Source organism: Aythya marila (genome assembly GCF_965140915.1).
Source record: "Aythya marila genome assembly, chromosome: 2".
NCBI classification, from domain to species: Eukaryota; Metazoa; Chordata; class Aves; order Anseriformes; family Anatidae; genus Aythya; species Aythya marila.
The window spans coordinates 104,225,434-104,249,953 of NC_139043.1; the positions used below are offsets into that span (position 1 = coordinate 104,225,434).

At 36.2% G+C, this 24,520-nt stretch overlaps 1 protein-coding gene across 5 annotated transcripts in view; it reads right to left on the reverse strand.

The window, feature by feature from the left end:
• The window catches only part of PTPRM (protein tyrosine phosphatase receptor type M), a 462,170-nt gene that overhangs the window by 91,147 nt on the left and 346,503 nt on the right, over window positions 1-24,520 (reverse strand). For 2 of the 5 annotated variants that reach the window (XM_082753665.1, XM_082753663.1), the window contains 3 exons: window positions 7,586-7,737; window positions 4,981-5,055; window positions 4,729-4,755 (listed from right to left, as the gene is read on the reverse strand). In XM_082753665.1, coding sequence (XP_082609791.1) covers window positions 4,729-4,755; window positions 4,981-5,055; window positions 7,586-7,737 — 254 coding nt within the window. The remainder of the gene's footprint in view (window positions 1-4,728; window positions 4,756-4,980; window positions 5,056-7,585; window positions 7,738-24,520) is intronic. The other 3 variants (XM_082753666.1, XM_082753664.1, XM_082753667.1) reach the window with 2 other exon arrangements.

Consider the following 24,520-nt stretch of genomic DNA (forward strand, 5'->3'; position numbering starts at 1 on the left):
AGCATTGCAGAGCAGTCCGAACTATAATATTGCTTTAAATAATGCTAGCTGATCATAAATGAGTTTTAGATTAGGCATTTGGTTCTAAGCTGCGTAGAAGTTTCACTCTGAAACTTCAACAAGTCCTACAGAACAAAAGAGGACTTGTAGTCTTAGATTAGTTAACTGCAATATTTTACACTGCAAATTTAGAGCAAATGTTTGGAGTGAGCAAAATAAAAAGATGCACAAAATGGCTTATGGTTTCATCAAGCTAGGACTGCAATGGAAATGTAGATCTGATACAACATTTGGAGACAAACTACAAGAGGACAAATGCAAAGGATCATCGTATCAGGGAAAATGTCTTGACTGGCTGTTGAACATGCTTTAGGACCACGGTATATCATGAGCCATCACATTAGGCATGAGATGTTATATGCCAACTGACATGCAGGCCAACAAACAAGAGAACCCAGTGGGTTGGTTAAAATTTTTATGAGACACGTACTCTCCCAACCCTCCACATCTCTTCCATGGGGCAAGTGGGCAACTTACCATTGATTGGCACTTTTAAGAAGATACATATCAGGAGAAAAAAAGAGGAGGAGAAAAAGGAAACAGGGCATAAGCAACAGTACTACATTAATAATTACAGGTAATTTTATGTTTGTAATTTAGTCTTTACAGTGTGATTTCCTAAATGAATCAGATTTTGATCTCCGTTTCACTGTATAAATCAACCGTACTGATACCAAGGTATCTTACCATGAGTCAATTCACACAGATGTAACTGAGATCAAAACTTATACTTAGCAATAAATGGACAGATGTGAAAGTGCACTCTACCTAAGGAAGCAGTATCAATTTCTTCCTATTTAGATGGAGTTCTTAAGATTAGTTCAGACTTGACAAGAGAAAAAAAAAACAACCCAAATTCTGAGGTCAAATTATCATCAAAAATACTTTTTCTTTTTACCCAAATAATAGTTTTGCGTATCTCAAAGAGTTTTTGATTTTTAACTGAAATTGTAAATGTAGTGCTTTGACTTTGCCAAACTACTCCTCAATGGTAGCATTCTAACTGTAACAAGGGGTTTACAAAAAGAATATATTTATTAAAAAAAAAAAAAGTAAAAAATAACATATGAAAAGGAAGCACTAAAAATATGTTCACATTTGTAAGTTAAATAAATTATAACAGAAAGTTCCTCAGATTTTCTGTATGAAAAGATCCCAGATTCTCTTATGCATAACAAAAATACTACCACATCTCATTCAAGGTGAGATTCTGGTTTTAGTTATACAACTGAACTGAAAATAGATGTTAACGCCACAAAGCTTGTATTTCAAGACTGATTTCAGGGTCTGTCAATTGATACTGATACCAAGATGTATGAAGTCTGGTCCTCAGTAAGCATGCAGTCAGTGTGAACTGTGCATTTAAATCTAAACCAAAAATAATAGAGAACAATTTATGGGTATGAGTATGCATATTTCACTACTTTTCCTGCTTGTTTGCTAACCTGATTCAATCCAGAGGAAAACAGATTCATCATTTAGTCATAAAATTTGACAACTTTTGTCTAATGTGTGATAAAATCGTACTGCAAAGCACCTTGGGATGCATGGCATGGAACGTGGTATACAAGTGTAGGTACAGTATGTTGCTGTTGAAATGGCACCTGAAAACTACAAGGTGGCTAAGACACAAAAGACAAAAAGAGTGTAGGAAGTTGATAAGCTGATCATGATTTTTGAGTGGCTTATTTCTATTTTAGAAGCAGGTTAGAAAGTTAGTTTGCCTTTTTTCTTTTTTTTTTTTTTTTCCTCCCAAACTAGAGAAGCTCTAACACAAACTGTTAGTAACTATGATGAACACAAAATTACCAGACAGCCTGGTCTTGTCCTATGAAAGCAGCAGTTTAATCCTTACAAATTTATTTCCCATGAGCTCCTTTGTTTAGATTTGTTTATGTTCGTCTTCTCCATTTCTTTATCGCTTATAGCTGCATTAATTCTATTTATTTTCTTTGGGAGTGATCTTTTAAGTTGTTTTAAGTGCTTTTATGCCTTTTTTTTTTTTTTATTTTTCATTATGAATCCATAGTTTTTTTGCATTGCTTTTGAGCACTGTAGCATCAGCTTTTCAGCATTTCCACTTTTTTTCAAATGGTGAGCTCTTCCAGATGCAGTGCTCGTATGGAATGGGAAGAGTCTCCATCTTAAATACTCCTACAATTGCAGTTCTTCTACTTTCTACTTACTGATTCCCATACAGTTGTACAACACTTGTACAACTTTCAAAACAACTCATATATTTTTATCAATTGTATGAACTTAGGGCATTGAAGGCAAACTCAGCCCTGTTCTCTGAGATGCCACTCTTATTTCTCCATTTTTAGAAATACATATGACTGGTACTTGACAAACATGACCTATGCTTATGACCTACACCAACTATAAATTTAATGGTTGTTATGTAATGCTTTTTTTGAGCTCTCAAACTTTCACTTAGGTTATTAGTAAAAGCATGAAAGTTTTTCCTCAAGCATATGAAATTTTCCTCATATCTGAAACTGAGAAGTAAGATTGTTGCACTCTGCACCAGTTAAAGAGTTTACCATTAATTATTAATATATTTTTTTATTTTTTTTAATTGGTGAAGTTTATAATATGCACGAATAGTCCAAAGATCTTGCTATACAGAAACTTGGAAATGGTAAGTGTGTTGTGGACTTTCTAGCAGTTTCTAGCTTTGAAAACTGAATTCAGCCATTCACCAGACCTGTACCCTTCCAAGGAGGTCACATTGAAAGGTATATTTAATTCTAACCACATGCTTGACCCTGCAGCCTAAAAAACCAGCAAGAGCAGGTATTAACTACAGTAGAAACTGAGCACTTTTGTTAATAGCCATATTCCTCAACTGACTCAACAATACCTAATTTGATTTACCTGAGATAAAACAGTATCCCAATGCGGTTATAAACACCTTAGGGGTGATAAACCCTGCCTGAGTAGGACATCACTCATAAAAGGGTACTAAGCTTTTAACATGTAAGGTAACAAAAATATTAATTTTCTACAATGAAATAACTGGAAGGTTTTCTGAGTGCAGGCTTCTGTATTAGACCATAAAATATATATCAAGCTAAATCAAAATTTTACAAATTTAGTATATGTAAAAACATATATAAGCATTTTTTCAGTGTGTGTTTGTCTGCTATCTGAACTGCTCGCTTAGAGATTATTTCTTGTGAAAAAAAAGCTAACAAATATTTTTACTATAATTACTACAGGGCAAAGAATTGAAAACCAAAACCAAACCAAACCAAAAAACCAAAACAAACAAAACAAAAAACCTATCAGAGAAAAATGTAATAATCCAGATAAGAAATCTCAAAGTTTTTCTCCTGATAATAGTACTTTTTCCCCTGCCCACCCACAAGGTCAGAACATCTACTGGATGAAGCGTTGAATGAATGCTAAAGCACACAAAAATATCTAACATCTCAGGCAGTTAAAAGGCACTGCAAATTTCATTTGCATGCAGATTATTACATTGTTACAGTCACTACCATTACCTTCTCCCAGATTTACATAATGTATAAAAATGCACAGGTTCCTTCTCAAAGTTAAAACACTGAAATGCACTTTGCTAAATCTTCTTTTACAATAACAAGTTTTCAAAAATCATCTTCCTAAACTTCTACCTCTTATATGCTTCACTCTACTTTTACTTAAGCCTGTTTTAATTGTGGTTTAAAGAAAAGAATTAGTTTAGAGTTAGTTATTAGTTTTATATTTTTCAGTAATTTGAAGGAAGAGAAGAGGGAAAAATACTTGTTGTAAAAACATCTATCATATTAAACAGAGTAAATAGAGAGGTTTAACGCTGGAGTTTGAATTCTTGCTACAACACATCGTTGTATTTTGCTTTATTACTTTAAAATATCTCGCTAATCTGTTTAAAGTTAGTATGGGAAGCGTAAATAAATACAAGTTGATTACTTAAGCACTGAAAATGCAATAGTGCTTCATGTTTACAGTTTTATTACTATGCAGCAACCCCTTTCTTTCTGATATTGGGCAACACCAGGTTTTTCTAAATTCCCAGTGGAAATGCTGTATACTTTAAGTGTATGTTTTTAACCTATAGTTCTACTATTTCATTTCATTCCTGTGACACCTAATACATAATAAACTGCGTTACTGTAAGTGTCATGCTATCATTTTGCTGTTCAAAATACCATTTCTCCTCTGAAACTTCTCTTTGACAATCATGTCACAAACTGTGGCATTGTGAGAAGAAATGATAGCTGGTAGGATGGCCAAAACTGTATTTTGTCTCATTTTCTATATCATGAATAGTCTAATTATGAAACAAAATGTTATTTTTAAGAAGTTACATCTTCAGTTCTGAGAAAAAAAATGGAAAAAAAAAGAGGGAAAGTATTTCAATTGCTGCGATAATCAAATTCTTTTGTGTCACTCCAAATACATGCATAAACATTTCCTCGCAAATCCACTTGTTAAAATTATTTCTCTTTTTTCTCCTCTGACTTGCACTATGACAGTAGAAATCAAGCCTGATAACCGTCTTTAGTACTCTCAGTGTAGACAAGCCTACCATCCCTCCCTTGAGCATAAAACTACAGCTTTTTGAGTACTATTGTCTGTATCCCGAGAACTGTGACTTTCTAAATTACTTCAGCAATGAACTTTGATAAAGGGAAATGTTCTCACCTAAAATTGCAGTTGGCACAAATGGATCTGTCATACATCATAAGCAGGTCAATGCAGAAAAGGTAAAAAGAGAGAGAACAGTAAATGATTGATAAATGTTCCTGAGTTTTCTTTTAGAAAGCTACTGTAAGCAACTGGTTACATGTAATATTTATTAAATTTCCATGGAAAGGAGTATAATAACGTAATTACATATGCTTTTGTTATGAAAAAGTCTCCATAGAGTTGAAACCAAGAAAAAAAATTGGTTACCTGGGTAATAAGAGTTAGGCACCGTTGTGCTCAATGTGTTAGTTTTCATTGTAAATGAAGATGGTGAAGATACAGCTGAAAAAAGAAACAGAGCGAGTTAGAGACAGCAAAGTGATATGTGGCTATTTAAGCTGAGTGACACGGCATGTGTGATCGACTTGGTTTAGGGTCTATACTGTTATGTTTGTTGCACTGGAATCAGGACCTAGGGAAAAGCAGGTATGTCTAGTGAATAAAATGGCTCATTGAATTTGATCTATTCCCTAAAAAGATATGTTGTCAGATAAAGCATTTTGATCAGGGATGACAAATACACTTCTTGAATCACAAGATTAGACTGAACACTGGTGCTTTAATAAAGACATCATGGTGACAACAGGTGCTTTTGACAGAAGCTTTGATCATTACTAAGTTTACCTAATAATACAATAAATACTGTATGTAAATATTCTACTGTAGTTCTTTTTTCCTCTATTGTTTTTCAATTTGTTCAGACAGGTGGATAATGTGTACACAGATACTATTATGCCCTGAATATCACTCTTTGTTTAACAATGGTTTTCAGGCTGTGATACATACACCAATGCTGGCTTGGTATTTAATGATTTAATCATTTATAAAAGCAAAACACAATGAAACAAATTAAATTCAGTTAATTCCCTGGTATACATAGATCACATGAATTACTATGGTAAGCACAGATACATTTAACAGGAGAGAATTAACCTTATCTTTGGGTGAGATGTTCACCCAAAAACTCATTAAAGGCTTTTAAGCAAAGTTTTTTCAAACTCAACCTTAGTTGTGGTTGGTTTGCTTGATGATATTTACACAGATCAATAAATTCAAGTTTATTCTGGATACCTATAAGCAGACTAACAGGAATTTGGGAAACAAGCAAAATTAAGGAAGACAGAATCTGCTGGATGAGAAGCAGCGAGATTACTCCTGCTAGCTTTAATCTGCTTTTTTTGCTGTTGATCTTCTAGGGCCACCCCTTATTAAGATGGAGTTATATGGAAACTGGTTTAAATGATGCCAGATGGTATCATTTATTCCAAAAGTGAATATATCTGAGACTGCTTTCCTTTTATTATGTCTCCTGAGTCACTGGATGGAAAGGACAGCATGCTATTCCTTTTGGGTGCGGATGTAGAGACTAGCTGATGTCAGGGTTGCTGCAGCTAATAAAACTGTCTAGATACAGAATGCAGCCAGGTTAGTAAACTTTTATAGAAAGTAGGGACGCCTTAAGTCTCTTGATAACAAGGTCTTATGCACAAATTTTTCCTAAAGACTCTCAAACCTATTCTTCTGTTGACCACATTTATTATGGAAAGTCTGAATTAGAGGTTCTAGCCCTCAATTGGTGTAAAATATTTGACAAGCCAAGAATGTCAAATTGATTTAAGTTTGTTTACATGAAGAGAGCATGTAGTCACAAGAACTCATTGAAGCTTCTTTGGTTATTGTGACCATTCAATAACACCATTGGAAGACTACACCGTGAGGACAGAAAATGAAGTCAAACCTCTTGATCTCTTCACAAGAGATCCCATTAACTGCAATGGAATATTCTCACCAGAATGGCAAGTCAGATTTTGAAAGATATTTTCTGAACAATTTCAAAAGTAACACAAATGCAGATTAACATTGCAAATTCTGAGCCTAATGCTGCTGAGAGAAGTCTCACTGTATAAACCTCACGGAGTGTTTGTACAACTGAACTCGTCAAAGATAAGTTCTTAAGCTTATTATTAAGGAGTGGGAGTTGGGCCTCACATACTGTCAGTACTTGAAACAAAATTCAATCTTTGATAAATTCTGAAGATGTTAAAAACCATCAGTATACAAGAAAAAATAGAATGTTTTGTGCTACAAAAAATAAAATGTTTTGCAAATGTAGTCATTCTTTTTCTACTCTTTTTAACAGCTCTAAAAACTACTGCAGTCCTTGTCTTTGGTCACTGCTAACCTCCAGACAGGTGTAAGTCCTTGACTAAAATTCTAATACAGAAAAAAAAAAATCCCAAATTCTATTTATTTTCAGGGTAGATCCAAGAAGACTCAGAATTTTCAACAATCTCTTACGAAATTGCAGATAATTCAGCTGAGTTCTTCCTTTGCACAAGCAACAGAAAAAGCATCCTCTAGAATTGGAAATAATAAGACAATTGGATCACCATTATTAAGTTATGACACTCAAAAATAAATTTTGCCTAAAAAAAAAAAAAAAAAGTGAGCAGGGAAAGCATTTGAAGGACATGGGATAGCATGAGGGATATAACATTTTTAACATAATAGAAATTGAAGAAAGGTAAAACTACAGCTGTTTCAGTAATGTCTTTGCTCTTCTGCAGAAGAAAAGGATGGACAAAAAAAAAAGCTCAATTATCCTTATTATTTTTAAAGAAGTCTATTCTTGATATCTGACTGTCTTGCTCATTCGAATACACACTGTAATGTGTTGCACAGTGGGAGAGTCTGGGTTCCATGGATTTTCCATGACTGAGTAATGAGGAATATTTTAAAAACCATTTGCACCTTTCTTCCACCTTCAAAAAAAAAAAAAAAAAAGAAGAGAAAAAGAAAAGAAAAGACTTACATCTCCCATTTAGATTGTGCGTGTCCATGAAAGAGAAAGCTTCATCACAGTTGGTGCCTTGCTCAGTGTAGCTTTTATCCATTGAATTCACCATCACTGTCATTTCCTGCCGTGTACTACTCAATGTCTCTTTCCGCTTTTTAGCCAATTTTCTTAAGAAATGAATGTTGAGAAAAAGAAAAAAAAAAACACACAACAAAATCCAGTCAGCAAACACAGTCTTCATGTTGTTTAGACCAGTATTATAGTTTGTAAGCATATTATTAACATATTTGCAATTATTCCTAGTTTTCTGAAAACATAATTGATTTCACACTTGCATCTTTAAACAGCATCCGACAGTCTAGGGCTAGTAGCCAATGCCCTGACTTACGGTGAACAGCACCTTAATCCTTGGCGAGCACCATTGAATTAAAGTGTAATACTCAGATACAAAGGTGCTGTGAGCTACTGTATCAGTGACTACATCTGTTTAAATACATAAATAAAAATGATAGGAGACAAGATCTCACTGGGACTGACAATTCAGTAACAATTTCCACTTCACATGCGTGGAAACACCTGGAGCTGTTTCACTGAGACAACACGTAATACAGCTAACTGCTGTACATCATACTCTGTGTTTGATCCCTTACATACTTCGCGCAAGCGACATTTCAAACCGACTTGCATTTCTAAAGATGATTTTCTGTCACTCTTGTCTTGATTTCAGTGGGATTAGGAACAAGAGTTAGTTGCTTCTGAGCAGGAATGATCTGTCAGAGACAAGATCTTGGTTCTGATAAAATCATAGGGAGTCATTAAACTACAAAAGTGCTTTGGACACATATACTTCTCTTTTCCAGATCTGTCTGTTAAAGACCTATCTAAACTAAAATCTCACCCAGCCTCCCCCAGATCTAATTGTGCTTAAATACCATCACACAATAACAGGTCTGAGACAGCACTCCTGATTCTTCCATCAAATCCTGTGGGACATCTGTGATCCTGGTGATGGATCTTATATCCATTTGGCTTGTTTCCCTGGCTTGTGACTCTGTTTCAGACCAAGCTTTTCTCCAAGTCCTTGCCTACAGACTTCAGTACAGTTTTCCAAATTCCTTCTGTATAGCATCTTCAAAGTATGGATTTTTCACAGAAACAACTGCTCCAGAGACTTTGATTTTCTTATATCTTAGTTCAGTAACTTTTTCTCTGTGAAAAACATAATCAACTAGCTCATATCCATCTGCTGGAAAAGTCTTTTAAATATCTTCAACCAAAGCTACCAGACACTCATTATCTTGTCTATGTTTCCTTCCAGTTCTTGAGGTCTACTGCACCAAGCATAACCAACTGTACTCTCAAAGCCCTTCTCTTTGTTAGCTCTTATTCAATATGAAAAAACTATTTCCACCACACAAAAAAATATACTAGCCTCCACTAGTATACAACAAGCACGTGTGTTTGTCTCACGTTGACAGTAGTACTACATGGGAAGAGCTTTCTATAAACATCCCTACGGAAAGCTCACTATTCTGCTTCAAACCTGCTTAAGTACTTGCCATACTTGCCAAAGTACTGATATAATACCGCCTGCAATGCAGACCAATATTGCATCACAGCCTTCCTATGCTCTCCATCTGTCTAGCTGCTATCTCCTACCTCACACCTGGATAATAAGCTTTTGGGGCAGGGGCCACAGTTGCGTTCTGTACCTATAAAGTACCAAGCTCAACAGTATCTTAGTCCATAGCTAAAAGACTTTGAAACTAAAGTCTCCCTGTTAATAGTAGTAATTACAAGCGCAGGATCATTGCATACAAAAGTATTAGGTAATTGCACATGAAAGTATTAAGGGTCACATCTGGTCCTCAATATGCTGCTGGATTACAACTCCATTCATCAGGGCAAGCATCCATGACTGAAAGTGATTAAAGTATTCTACCTTAAAAAACTATTATAGTAACTACAATAATAAGTAGTGGTTTTGCTAATCCCAGCCTAGAAGTCACCTGCATTAGCTTGAGCCACCATGAACACACTTTAGACTGTGACTGATGTTGAAAAGGAGAGCTGGAGTGCTCTTATGGTCAGTCGAATGGCAGCCACTTGTGAGACTCAATCCTACACTAAACATTTAGATGTGCGACAAAACCTCAATGCTCATTATTAGGGATTTCAAAATTCACTAATGATAATCCTAAAGTCCAGCTAAGGAAGAGTGTACGGCTGTTGTTGAGATAATAAATGATAACAATTCACATCCTTCCTGTAGGTGAAGTTTAACTCATGATTGTCTCATTTGGAATATCAGTGGTAGATAGAAAAAAATGACTTGTGCTAAACAAGGGTTTCATTTATGAATTTTAATTTAATTTAATGAGTTTAAATGGAAGAAAATTAAAAGTACCTTTCTGATCTATACTAGTTTACATTGACAGCAAAACTAGTTCCTTATTACTTCACAATTCATAAGCTCTGAAGGACCACTAGATAACGTAGTCTGAACTCTTGCTTATCAGAGACAGTAAAATGTCACTCAAGTACTATTTTGTGGTTTTGTCTCCTCCATCTGCCCCTCCTTCATTTCTAATCATAATGAATAAGCAATACAGTAGAATCTGAGGTGAGTCTATTTTGAGACGTATCTCCTAATGCATGAACAACTTAATGGAAGTCCATCAGCTGGGTTGTGAATCCAAAACCTGAACAGTGGCCAGCTGTGGCTGACATACACAGTATGGTCACTGAAACTTCACACGTAAGCCACATACTGTACTTAACTGTATTTCATGGCTGTGAAGATCATAGGAAAACACTTAGGATAATTCAGCACCAGAACCAAAGTCATCAGGTTCTCTTTAACCAGTTACCAACCTGATTTGCTATCTAGATACTACGTAGTATCTAGAAGCCAAAATACAGTGTATAATGACCTTTCTTTGTCCATCAGTGAACCCGTGAGTGATATCTCTATTCACAAAACATACTTGTTATCAAGCCCAGCATTTCCTCCAAAATTTCTTGCATGTGAACAATGTACTACTGAACAGGCAACAACTCTTCCTTAAGATTTTTTTTAAAGAAAAGTTACTAGGACAATTGTCCTGGGTATCATTATAGTGATACCGATCCCTATCTGAAAATTCACAATATGGTGAAATACATTACACCAGCCACTCAGTGTGATTCCAAAAAATTACATGTTCTGTAGGGTACACATCTCAAGAACCTGCTGTTACCAGGCATCATCCTTTGTTTTACAGTGACAATTATATCTTTCCCAAGGAAACCCAGAGTTCTTGCTTATTACACCAACAACATGAAGCTCAGATTTTACAATATCGGATAATTTTTGTTAAGAAATTACAGACATTTTCTCATTTCCTTCATTTTTGGTTTTGGTCCCATAATCAAGCTATAGCAGGTTGTTTTTATGGCAGTAACAACTGTATAGTACTTCTGAATCTGAATCTAATTCTGGAAATAGGTCTTGTGGGAAAAGTTCAGATCTGAAACAACTGCTACATGAAGAGAGAGACACCAGCCAGACTTTTGCACTGTGAACAGAAATACCCACTGGACTTACTCAAGTAAACTTTAGCTGAACGTAACATTTTTTTTACATCTGCAATTTTCCAGTATCGCTTAGTGCTACACTCTGCAACTCATCCATTCCTTGGATCTCTTGATCCCTGGGAAGCTCTAGCTATATAGCTATATAAAATGTCAGAAATACATAAAACCATGGTACTTCATATTATCATCTCCATTCTCACTCTTAGATCTGAAATATATATATATATATATATTTTTTTTTTTTTTTGGGGGGGGGGGCGAGGGAAAAAAAAGACTTAAATATTTGATCACCTTGGCTCATGGAAAAGATACTTCATAGCTACTCTCTGATGTTCCCTCCTTCTTAAAGGAAGAGAGTGTTACAACCAAAGGGAAAAGCAAAACAGATGGAAGCTCCCATGATGATTACCTAGTACAAAATTCTCTATAGAAGGAAACTAAAAATGATTAGGTTTTCACACAAACAGTGTTATAATCACTATATGAAGAAAAAGAATATCCTATAGCAGTCTCGATAAAAGAGGAACCTGATACTCAGAAGAATTTGAAGATTAGCTAGGAACTGGTGGTATTTTTAAGGCATAAGAAATAAGTGACCCTTTTTAAACTGGTATGGTGGTAACAACAGTGTAAAATGCAGAGCAAACAACCATGCAGGCTCCCAGGAATACCTTGTGTGAGACTTTAGGTATCATTTGTTCTGTTCTGTAAAAATAAAATCAGCCTGGGAGAATAATAAGCTAAAGGCTTTGTCACAATCTGTCCCTATTTTAACAGCCACTGTGAAATTCTCATATGCTCCATCTTCCCCTGTACCGTCCCTTCCTGTTGAGGTCTCCCTGTTAAACCTCTACAAGTCTGACCCTACACCTCTCTCAAAGTCCTCCTTCTCTGTAATGCCTCCCCTAAAATAACTGCTGCTACATTATCAGAACTCTGTTGGGTTCATTTTCCATCTATTTACCTGTATCCATTTTCTCTCTTTTGCCTTGACTTAAATAAAAATCTCTTTGGTACGTAGATTGCCTTTTGTCTGTGTTTATAAAGCACTAGGCACAAAGCATGCAACACAATTGGCCACTGTCATAGTTAGATAAACATAAGAACAGTAAAAAGAAGAAATGGAAAAAAAAGTGTGTGCATGTGTGACTGGGGCTGATAACCAGAACCAGCTCAAGCTCTGAGAGAAATGAGCCTACCATCTTAATTTAGGAAAAGTGAGGAAAACATATTTATTTGAATCAAGCAAAACACACACTTCCTTCTTTCCAATTTCAGACTGAGTGGTGCCCCCATTTTTAGATCAGTATGTCTTCTTTCGTTCAAGCAAAGGAATAAAGAAACGGAACTACCAGCAGTTCTGCATGTGCCTATCCAAAAAAAAGATCTTCTTGAACTAGAAAATATAGACAGAGCTGATAGGAAGATCAAAGGAACAGATCCTACCAGAAGAATGGTAGTCCTTGTATAGGTAAGGAGTCTTCATTTTAAAATAGAGGTAGTTCAACTGGGAATACAATAAAAGTCTAAAAAAACATGAGAAGCATGGAGAAAGTATGCAATGAAAACCTAAACACTATTTCTTGACGATGTAAGAACCATAAAAGGAAGGTATACAGATTTATTTTTTTTTTAAATACAAAAGTAAATACTTCCACGCACAAAAAAAAAATAATTATGAAACACATCACCACAGTGCTCTGGAGATAGCAAAACTATTTAAAAAAAAAAAGAGAAAAATTTATTAAGGCCTGAGGACATAGAATGCATTACTTTATAATTGCTCTGTTCATACATGTTTCTAATGATTTTTTGCTGGCCACTGACACAGATGTGATGTTAAGTCTGGTGGACTTTTAATCCAAAATTCAATGCAATATTGCTTTGAATTTGCTTTTGATTGGCAAAAAACTCCTTGTTCTGCCAATCTCAGGGCAACTCCTTGAGGAGACTATGCAAAAAACAATGTAAATGCTTTATTTGCCTTCCTAACACTTAGAATTCCTCACCTTTTTACACTGTTTAGGCTACTTATGTTATCCTAAGCAGAACTGAAATTTGCCCATCTATTTTGGCTGTTTGTGATATGCTGAAAGAAGACAATTATTTTGGGAAAAAATGTTTTAATTTGAAATCATCTAAAGAGCATCACTGATTCAGGGACACCCAGTCTGAAAATATCTTCTAATAAAAGCTCTCCACAAATAGCATATAAGAATTCAGGGAAAGTAACTGACTTAATTCTTGTTTATTGTATTTTAATAGATTTTTATATATTATGTTGCACTTCTTTTTCTGTTGCACTATTTTTTTTCCTTCAACAATAAAATAACCCTTGTCAGTAACTGTGATTGTTTCCCGTCTTCAGGAAAGAGGTTCTCTAAGGCAGACACAAAAACATACATCACAAAAATTTATGCGAATTACGTCTGTAAAATGGAGTTCATATTTAGCCTATTGCTTCTGTTTTTCAACAAGACACGTTTTGTAACACTGTGTATAGTTCTAATCTATATTAGGAAATTAAAAATGCTGCTTTCTACATTTAAGATATCCTTTTAGGACATACCTCAAGTCTCCAACTCCTCATCTGTATTCTTCATGTTACTTCTTATTGTTATCAGATCCTCTCAGAAAACAAGTTTTAGAAACCTAAGTATCTAATCCAATTCAACCAAAATGGTAAAATTTTTTTAGGCCATATTCAACCACTTTCACTGGAAGTAATAAGTACTTCTATTCTGCTTTACAGTTCTTATCAAAACACCAACAGTCTGAACGGACCCCCTTCCATCTCCCTTGTATAGGTGGAGACATAAATATCAAGCTATTGAAATCAAGTGAGGATGCAAAATAGAAATAGCGTGGCATCAGTGATAGTGAAGTTCTGCTCATAGCAAACTTCTGTTGTTAAATTTCACATTTACATGCTTTATACTGAAATGTAGAATGCTCAGAAAGGCAATTTCACAGTGCCATTACACTGTGTACACTCTATCAGACAGGAAATAAAGTTAGGGGAAGTATTTATAAAGGCACTAAATTTTGCAGCAAGAACTAGCGAACAGTTAATAAAATGCTTTACAAGATGTCCCCACTTCAGGGAACTAGCATTTCTAGGGAACAACCACAGGGAAAGTATTTCTCAAGAAAATTAAACTGAAAAAAAGATAGGCAGGACCCTGCTGCATAGTGTTGTTCCTTGCTGAGGTTCTCCTAGTATTAGGTTATAAAATTATCCTTTACCCTAAGAAATCCAACATATATTTTGCATTGGCGTCACAAGAAAGCAAAGATGCAACAGTATGGAAGATTGTAGCACAGATTGTGAATATTTGACAATAGCCCAGGGTGCACATGTCCTTTTGCCTGACTTAACAAACAGGTGGCTTATTACAATGTCTTTTAGGTGCTTTCTCTTTGTTTTTGTTATCAATTTCCTGTGTAAGATCAAGTGGTAACATTATTCATTTCACTTCTACTCGCTCTTGCCTTCTCTGATAAAGAAAAATGAATGATTTTTAAAAAAAATGCTGTGATATTTCTAGAATTTGGAAAACAGTGTACCTGATACCATAGTGTTTCATTTTTCCCCCTTTCATTCACTGTGGCTTTCATTTTGCCGCAGTGACATAAAAGTACTTTAAATAACATCAGAATTAGTATTGGGAGACAAAAAAGCCTCCCAGTACTGACAGAACTGGCTAGAGAGGGAGGAGAAAGGACAATGAGTAAAAGGTGGGGGGAGTCATTTATCTTACAGAGTTAAAAGACTTGAGTGCAAAAAGAGTATGAACTTTTTAGTGAAGTTGGAAGTTAGGGAAAATGGTTTTGTTTTCTATGAGCATAAACAAAAAGTTTTAATTTTTTTTTTCTCATAGCGTATCAGAGCTTTAATGGTCATTCTGCACATTCTTGTTGCAAGTAGACTGGTTCATTAGCATTAAGTGATGACAAAGCTTGAAGAAAAAATATTTAGCTACATCTCATTGCAAAATAACAGTGGTATGTCACAGGTAAATGTGCCATGACTTAAAGACAGTGTGGATCAGAAAAGAGAAAAAGAAAACATGGAGGGGAATGTGAAAAGAGAAGGAAAAGCTGATGGAAAAATACAGGGCAGCTTCAGCCACAGGTACACAGCGAGATCATCTACTCTTTCTGCTAAATATTCTTCCCTTAGTTCTGGTATTCAGCACATGCTTTGAGGTTCACTTGTAGTGACATCATTAAAAACTGTGCTTATTTGATTCTTCTGCTTTGCACGAACTTCTGCATCAGGTTATCAGGGTTTCTGCAAGTGAAGGTTATAGAATTAAACCCAGTAACACTTCAGGTCACAGAGGCGTCACACTGACAGATTTTCTTTGCTGATGCAGTGGCTCAGTGGGAACACTGGTGACTGACCAAGACTCAGTGAAAATAAATATATTAAAAAAAAAAGTAGCTATATGGTATATTAGATTGATGCAACAACTTCTATTTGAAATTGGATGATTCTTGTCCTAACTCACAGTAAAAATTAATTTTATGGGTACAGCTTAGTTCTTGTTTGTCCACCTAAGAAGACCTCAATTAATTTTAGTATGATTGTCAGGTTATTCAGGAAAGGCTCTGGGCTACAGCAGTATAAAGAATTTGAGAAGCTTTGGGAGAACTGTGTTTAGAAAACTCCTGGCTGCACTGGTTCTGGCTCAGGTTAGTCACTGGTCTTGGTCTTCAGAGAAATCTACTCACAGATTTTAACAAACAAACAAACAAACAAACAAACAATAAAACCCAACTACCAACTACTCAAACAGGAAAATAGAAGAGCAATGAGATGAGAGGAGTGACATTTTTCAGAATTGATCATTATCTAATTCTGAACATGACTTTGATTATTATAAATAATAAATCAGGCAACAAAATCTTACTCTACTTAACTGAACTAAGAGGAAAAATGAAAAGCCACAAATTCTCTTGTTTGTTTCAAAATGTGACTATTTTGAAATATGAATTTTAGATTTGTGTTTTGATTCCTACTATCCCCTAATTAATCAAGAAGCTAGTGAATACGATGCTTAATGGACTGATAGGTCCTCCAGAACTGTAAAAATGTGTAAGAAAAATACACAGATGGTGAGGAAGGCAGAGACCTAGAGCATCTGGGAGCAGCCAAATCATGGTAAGCAGATGAGGGGTGAAACAAGTGCACTGTACTAAAAATATCACCATAGGTTTTGTTGTAGGAAAACCAGCACCCAGGTCTCTCTTTCAGCTGACTGTCCTGTTCATGAAACCAGTCATACTCTCTGGTCCAGTCAATCTCATACTACTCTCTTCAAAGCAGCATATTTTTGAAGGTTTTAGAGAGTTCTCCCTCTCTTCTTAAGAACCATGGGGATTAGGACTCTGTGACAGAAAAGGAGATAAGCTTTTAAACACTACCTGGCTGAGCAGGGAATTGAATCCATTCTCTTTCTGCCTGGAGAAGAGAGAGCTTACAGGAGATCTTACTGCTGTTTTAAACTACCTAATTGGAGAGTATAGAGAAGACAGAGCTCGACACTACACATGTCATGAAAAGACAAGATACACTAGACACACATCGCAACTTGGGAAATTCCCACTAGATATCAGTAAAATTTTGTTACCATTGAGGTCGTCGAGCATTGGAGCAGGTGCTCAGACAGGATGTGGGATCCCTATCTTTGGAGATACTTGAAACCCCGCTAGACAACGTTGTGAGCAATTTGATTTAATTTAAATCTGCTTTGAGCACAGAGGTAGAAAAGACGATCTTTAAAGGTCCCTTCTGATGCAAATTATCCTATTATTCCCATTAAAGGTTCTAGTAGTAGGTTTTTTTTTTGTTTGTTTTTGTTTTTTCATAAAAGGAAACCATGGGGATGTAAGGGATTACAGATCTGAACACTATCCTAGACTGTGCCCCTTCAGAAATGTTCTACATATGAGTTGTACAGCCATAATCAATACATGGAAATTGTAACAAAACTACATACAGTCAAATTATTAAAGATAAAGATTCTTTTTGAATATTTAATTTACTTATTTAACTGTTTATTCAGATATTTATTTATGTATATATTTAGTTATTTATTATGATTTTTTTTATGTGTGAACTAAACCACCTTTTTAATTTAAGGAACAAAGCTTGTGGAAAAATATTTATCGATACAGTTTTTTTGCATAAAAGAGCTACTTTTATTCACATTCAACTGCATCATGAGAATGTGACCCTTTTCCATGCGAAAAGGTAAATTATATTTTGATTTTCAAATGTATTATTAATAATATACACGTTCTCATTTTAATGAAGATTGAAGTGTTCCATTTTCCATTGTATTTGACTTGTATTAATTTTAGCTATAATAATTGTATATATCCGTAAAAAGACATTACATTATTTTACATTCTTTCTACTGCACTATTTCAACTTTATTGAAATGAAGTATTTGAAGTTTCTGAAGACATTCTGTTCTGAAAGGTATGTTCACAGGAAAATTCAGCACCTGACCTTTCCTTTTGATTGAGGATACTTTTTTCCCCCACAGAAAGAAAATTCATTTTCTTAGCTAACTCCATTAAAAACAGTAAATGAAATTTACACAGAATCTGGACTTTCTCTTTTGTTAGCATATATGCCATCTTAATGATCTACAGTTAACAAGAATACCTAGATTGTTTCATATGCAAATAAATATATGCACACATACTTTCATTTTAAGAGAGAACACATAAACGGTTCAGATGAATGAAAGATGTGTATGTCATATCAGGCTTTCAGATGATCTCCTCCACGGTATTGTGTAAATGGGTATTAAAGACTGCACAGGGTACAAGAATACTGCATTTTAACATACTGCTGAAAAAATATATTTCGCATTTGACACCTCAAGAATCTTCCCTTTTGTCTCAACAGCCTTTCTTTTTTCTTTTATTTTCTCCATAATATTATCATATGGTATGAATAAAGAAATAAACAGACAACACTGAGGCCTACTCAGGAGGAGGTAGCTGTGTGATGCATAGTGCCAGACAACACAAACATGAAAGCTTTTCACAGGAATAAATCCATGACAGATTTTGAAATTCTCTTCCTGAGACTAATTACCATTTATAAAAGGCTGGCTAATGATGAAAGAAAACACCTTCTTATCCCATAGCTGTCAGTTTTAAGCAAAGCCTCAAACTCCTAGGGGTGGTGCGCACCAGAGGTGTCCACGTTCCCTTTGCTTTCCCAAACTGAAGCAGGCAGTGGTGTTAAACTGATGAAAATTTGTTCCAGGATGACTTTCCCCACACTGAATTTTCACCAGATTTGCAGAGGTACTTTCAGTGCGGGGAATTACAGAGCTGTATGATAGATGTGACTGTTACATGGTATTTTCATCATCCTGTCTGCACACCTGACTCTCTCGTTGAGATCTGCTACATTCCAAGCTCCTTAAGCATGGTCAGTACCTGTCTTTATAAGTAAACGTGCCACATAAGTGGTTCCTTCCATAACCAGAAAATCACTAACCCTACAGTGCACCTGAGGTTGACATGCGTATGGGATAGGCATTTTCTACGTGAAATAACTTGGTACTTTCACTACAGGGTTAGTCTTCCAAGTCCCAGTGGAGGAAGCAGATTCACAGATTTATATGGCATCTAACTAGTTGCTTATATGCTTGCATAGGCTCAAGTTAATAGAAAGCAGTAGTAGCTGTGACAGTTTTAAATACAGAAAGCATTTTTCTCCCGAGGCATTTAGATCTTTGCATTGATCTCTCTCTCACTGGGCAGAAACTAAGGCATTTCGCTTTATCATAAGGATATAAAATACAGTCAAAAGAAATTGTTTGAAGTTCTCCAAAACATTCTCTTAACATTCCCTTTAGCATGTTTGATATTATAAATATATGTAAATATATTGTACATATTGTATACATACATGCATATATGTAAATGTATACACAAATACATGTAATGGTGTAAAAGCAAAGCCCAAAGCATGGGTTTTGATAGGCTTAATCTAATCTGACTCATTCATTGCTCCTGCTCACCAATAACAGAATACAAAACAGCCAAAGGCTTTTTGCTGATGCAAAATTCCATTGTATTAGCACAGATGTTCTGGCAAACAGATAAGCACACTGTCCTAGCTCTGATGTAAATCCTGCTGTGGGTGGTACTTCTGCAGTCCCTGGGTATATTGTCTTCTGTGCAAGACAGCATTCCTTGCTCACTCTGACTTCCAAACCAGAGGCCCATACTTCCTCACTTGATTCAATATTTCTTCCCTCTTTATATTCCAATACAGACAAAATCCTCTACAACATATTTGCTAGTGTTGGTACTGAACATTCACAAAATCACACATGATTTTTGATGTGCTACCCACACTCCACCTCCATCACGCGCCTTTCACTTTTCTAAGCAATTATTTCCCCAAATCCATTTTCCCTCCTTCAAGGCTTTTGTAATATTCAGTACACCAAGCAACTCAATATCCAACTTCACAGAGTTTTAATCAGCCTTTTATAGGAATATATTTCCCTTCCTTTCCACAAAAAGAAATCTGTCTCCCCAAAAGTTACTGACTAAAAACACAGAATAGGCAATATTCAGCCATGTAAGAAAGAAACTCACTTTTTCCTAAGGGAATGTTGAAACTGGTCCATGTTGAAATATGCCCTTAAGCCAGGTAGAACAACTAGTGGGATGCATGAAGATATACCCTGAGCATCACGTTCTTAGCATGCTCAAATTTAATACTGCTCTGTGCCCAACTAAGGGAAGGAAGGGCACTAAGCAGGGGTTCTTAAGCAGCACAGGGCTTGTAAATGATTCAAGTGCTCTCCCAAATCACGGCTATTGCATCTAATTGGCAGTGGGACCGCAGCGCCAGATGGACTGCTTGGTAATCCAAAGCTGCGACTATAGAGTAAGTGGTCCAGCTGAGCCCTTGTGAGGCTGACACTATTTGGTCACTCTACGATGCAGCTGCACCCTCAATCCAACCTTATCCCACTCACAGTAATGGGGCTTCTGGGAGAAACTGTCAGCCTCCCCCTTTATAAACAGCAAATGATGCTGTCCAGCCCCGGTTTCTCTCTCAGCAGGTACATGGGTTGAGGCTTTATGTCTTATATTCAACGATTCTTAACAAAGACTTTAATATGAGACTTGCATGGCAAGGAAGGTTGATTAATCCACTTCAGGGCCCTTTATACTACCTTTATACTATGCTGATAAAGCAGCATACCATGGTGGCTTTAGGTAAGAGTATTTCAAATACATGTATTTAGATCCCTTCATTTCCAAATCTGTCAAAGTTGAAACTATTAACAGCAAAAGCTTTCCTAATTAAAAGATGTAGGAAAAGAGTCAAGGAATGCTACTGTTATATCTTTAATAACAATAACATTTGAAAAAAAAAAATAATGTTTGCATGTAATACGGGATTTTTACTTAGTTTTCCCACCCAAAAGCAGCATAATCCAAAGACTAAGGAATCAATTTCTTTACACACAACCACACTACCTGAAGCTGCACAGAAACACACTTGAAGACAAAATGAATGACTTACACTCTTTCTCAAATCAAATCACGAACTACGTAAAAATATATTTTTAAAGACACGCTAGCATCTTTTACCCTCAGAAATGAATAATGTCTTCTTCTTCTGAATACAGCTTGCATGGTAAAATTCCTTTTGAGCAAACGGAGTTAAAGCTATAAATAATATCACAGTCCATCCCATGCTGAAGTCATCCATTCCAAGAACACTATGGGTATTAATATGAGTTGCTAGGTGCTGTGATGTTCTTCAGAAGGTAACAACCCTGAAATACTACTACAGCACTAAAAATATCAGTCAGTTGGAATTTGCAATTATAACAGCAATGATAGCTGCTGCTCCCATAATACACAGTACTTCAAATATATTGAGATATTACAGTTTACTTTATTGATGTCAGACAGTAAGCACACTGAGTTTTATGGAGATACACAGACCTGTCTTAAGTGTTGCACAGAGGCAGCAGTGAAGCCAGAAACAGACAGAGCTAACAGGCTTTCTGGCACGGTATTTTCTCATTGAAAAGACCATAAGCTACTCTTTCACACTCCTTTAATATCAAACAATAATGATATTTCTAAGATAAAATGCGGCGGTGCTAAAATTAACTCTCCAACTCATTATTTACAGAGAAAGGATGCAAACTGTGACAGCTGCATGGAAAACTGCTCTTCCTTTATTAAAAAAAAATAAATAACAAGAGAATTTGATAATGAAGAAAGGAGTACCCTCCACTGCAAAATTTAACATGAGTTCCATAAAAACGATTTTGCACTCCTGAAGAATTTAATGGTTAATAACAGCCTTTCTATGAGTTTGTTGAATAATATAGCTAGCACAGAATTTTCTGTGCTAGTTCTGCAAGATCTGGGAGATTGTACTTGAGAGGGAGGGTTTTTCTGCATGTAACATACCACAATCTAGGTCAGGAGACGGGTCTGAATAGGAAGTCCCAATAATAAAAATCAGAAACAGAGGTTAAAAGGATATTAACTTGCAAGACATCATTACTACTCGTTAACATATGGGAGTATGTGGCTATCTTATCTGTCTAGAGAAACCACTGAAGTCTTTTTCTTCACTGAAACAAAAAAAGCAGTGAGCAGGAATGCTCCTAAAATAGTACAGTAGTTGCTGTGAAAGAGCTTTTATATATTTCTTAGTGTTTTGGCACAAGAGTTGGTGTACTTTCTACTGAATTAGGATGAGTAATCTATAACACATACATTGTGGGTATTTAATTATACAAAATCACCTGAAGATACCTATAGAATTGTGATTGTTTTCTAAAGCTATAGAAATGTGATCACACAACTTCAGGTATCTCTCTTTCATAAACTAGAACATGACAATTTCTCCTTAATGCACTATTTGATTCAAAGGATAACAAATTTAAGATCACACACCGAGCAAATGTTTTGACTAGATTGACATTTCCTAGCTTATCTAGGCAAATTGCTAAAAAGCTGTATGTAGGAAATTACAGAAGAAAGGCTCCTTACAATTGACTTCAGTGGAGAATTAAGAGAATGAGGGCTTCAGAATGGTGATTTCCATTTCTTCCCTGAAAGAAAGGAGAGCTGCCTCTTTAAAGAAGCTAACAGACTTCCCTCCGTTAACTTTTACTTGGTCAAAACAAGTTGTCAAAACGGGCTCTTACTGTGTACATCAGCCTTAGTAAGATTGTAAATTCAGTAATGAAAAGATGACCTAACTGCTGCATCGTGGGCAACTAGAAGAGCTTTTTATCAAACCTCAAATCACTGCATGGAATGACACTGGCCCTGACTGGGTGGTAATTTTTAACAGCTGCTTCTTAACAGTTGCACAGTAACATTTAAGTTTACAAACACTGGATAAAAATAGTATAGTGATGGTTTCTCCAACAGCAAGAAGATAAATAATTTGAGAGGATATAAATGGACATCTGTGCAATTCATTAGGGACACACGTTCACTATTTAAAGGAGTGTCTTCATTCAACACACTGTAACACCAGCGCTGTCAATGACTTTGTAAGAGTATTTTGAGACAGACAGGTGAACTACAGGTGAAGAGGCTCTACTTCTCTTTAGATGAAAAGTTATGGCAACAAAAAGCTAGATAAACATGAATTTTCTGAAGAAACAACTTCAGAAATGCAAGCTGAAGTAGATATGTGGGCACCTGGTTCAGGCACTTAGATGCAGACTTGGTAGAATTGTAAGCAGCAGCACTGTACCAGATACTTCCAGATACGAGGTAAAGTTTCTCAGTGTCATGAGTTTGGCTGGAACAGGGTTAATTTTCTTCACAGAGGCTTGTACGATGCTGTGTTTTGGATTTTTGATGAAACTAATGGTGATAACACAGGCATGTTTCAGTTGCTGCAGAGCAGCACTCACACAGAGCCAAGGACCTTTCTGCTCCTTGTGCTGCCCTGCCAGAGAGCAGGCTGGGGGTGCACCAGGGGCTGGGGGGGGACACAGCCAGGACAGCTGGCCTGGGCTGGCCAAGGGATGTCCCACACTGTGTGGGGTCATGCTGAGCAACAACAGCTGGGGTAAAGGAGGAGGAAATGGGGATGTTTGGGGTGATGGTGTTTGCCTTCCCAAAACACTGTTCTGCATTCTCTCCCCCAGCACATCTGGGAATAGTGAGCAAGTGGTTGTGTGGTGCTGAGGTGCCTCCTGGGGTTCAACCACAACACTCAATTACTGTGGTTTGCAGGTAAAACTGAAAAAAAAAAAAAAAAGATTACACTGCCAGCCACAGGCAGAAATATTTTCATAATTTGGCATATTTTTTTACATATCAAGATTGTATATGGATAGGAATGTATTAATATTGTGGCCTGCATATGAAACTGACATCTTATCTCCCCTGTTCAACCCCAGCCCCTGAATTTGTCTCCACCTCTTCATTTGTTCTGATCCACAATGTTCGTGTTCCCACAGGATGTAAGAGTCCCAAGCCATTTTTCCATTTCATTAACATAACCTGAGGAGTTTTAAATATTTCATGGGGTTTTACTAATTAAAACTTACATCACTGCCTGTGAAATACGTATGGTAAGGGTACAGCCAGAAATCACTTCACTTGTCAGTAAAATGGATCTTGGAAGGAAGTTAGGAGTAGTTTGACAGCAGTGTTACTCTTTATTCAGAAAATGGAGAATGAGACTGCACTGAGCTGGCAGATGAAAGGATTTCAGCAGGATGAATGTTATTACCTAAATAGAGGGCTGGTCCAGAAAATAGAAACTGCATTTTCAAACAAATTTATTGATGAGCAGTACAACTACTGGAGCTGAGCTTCCTTTGGCTTAATGTCCTGCATTCCCTAACTGCTCGCTTGTTATTTCCAGCACTCCTTTGGACCCGTAACACCTCCTCTCCAACATTTCCCATTGACACAGGATTGCATCTAAAAGTGCTGAGCTTCACGCAATCACAAAGTGACAAGGCTTATGGCAATTAGAGACCACTCTCACTGACAGACTGGAAGCTACTCATGTCTTGCTGTATTTTTTATATTATCCCCTCAGTCCAACACTCATCTCTTCACATACTTTGCCTGCCTTCTATGTCTGGTGTTCTGGATTTCAGGTTCATAAGTGGTGAGACCTTAATTGATTAGGTGCTTGAACACCTAATGTGAAAGTGCAATGTGGAATAGCTTGATTGAGGTCCTCAGACATTTATTTGCCAGAAATTTTAAATTAAACAACAATGGACAAAAATATCACAATAGAATATGAGGTAAGCTCAGTGCCTTCTAAAATCCCTGTCTATCTCCAATGACTTGAAATGGAAGAAAGGGATA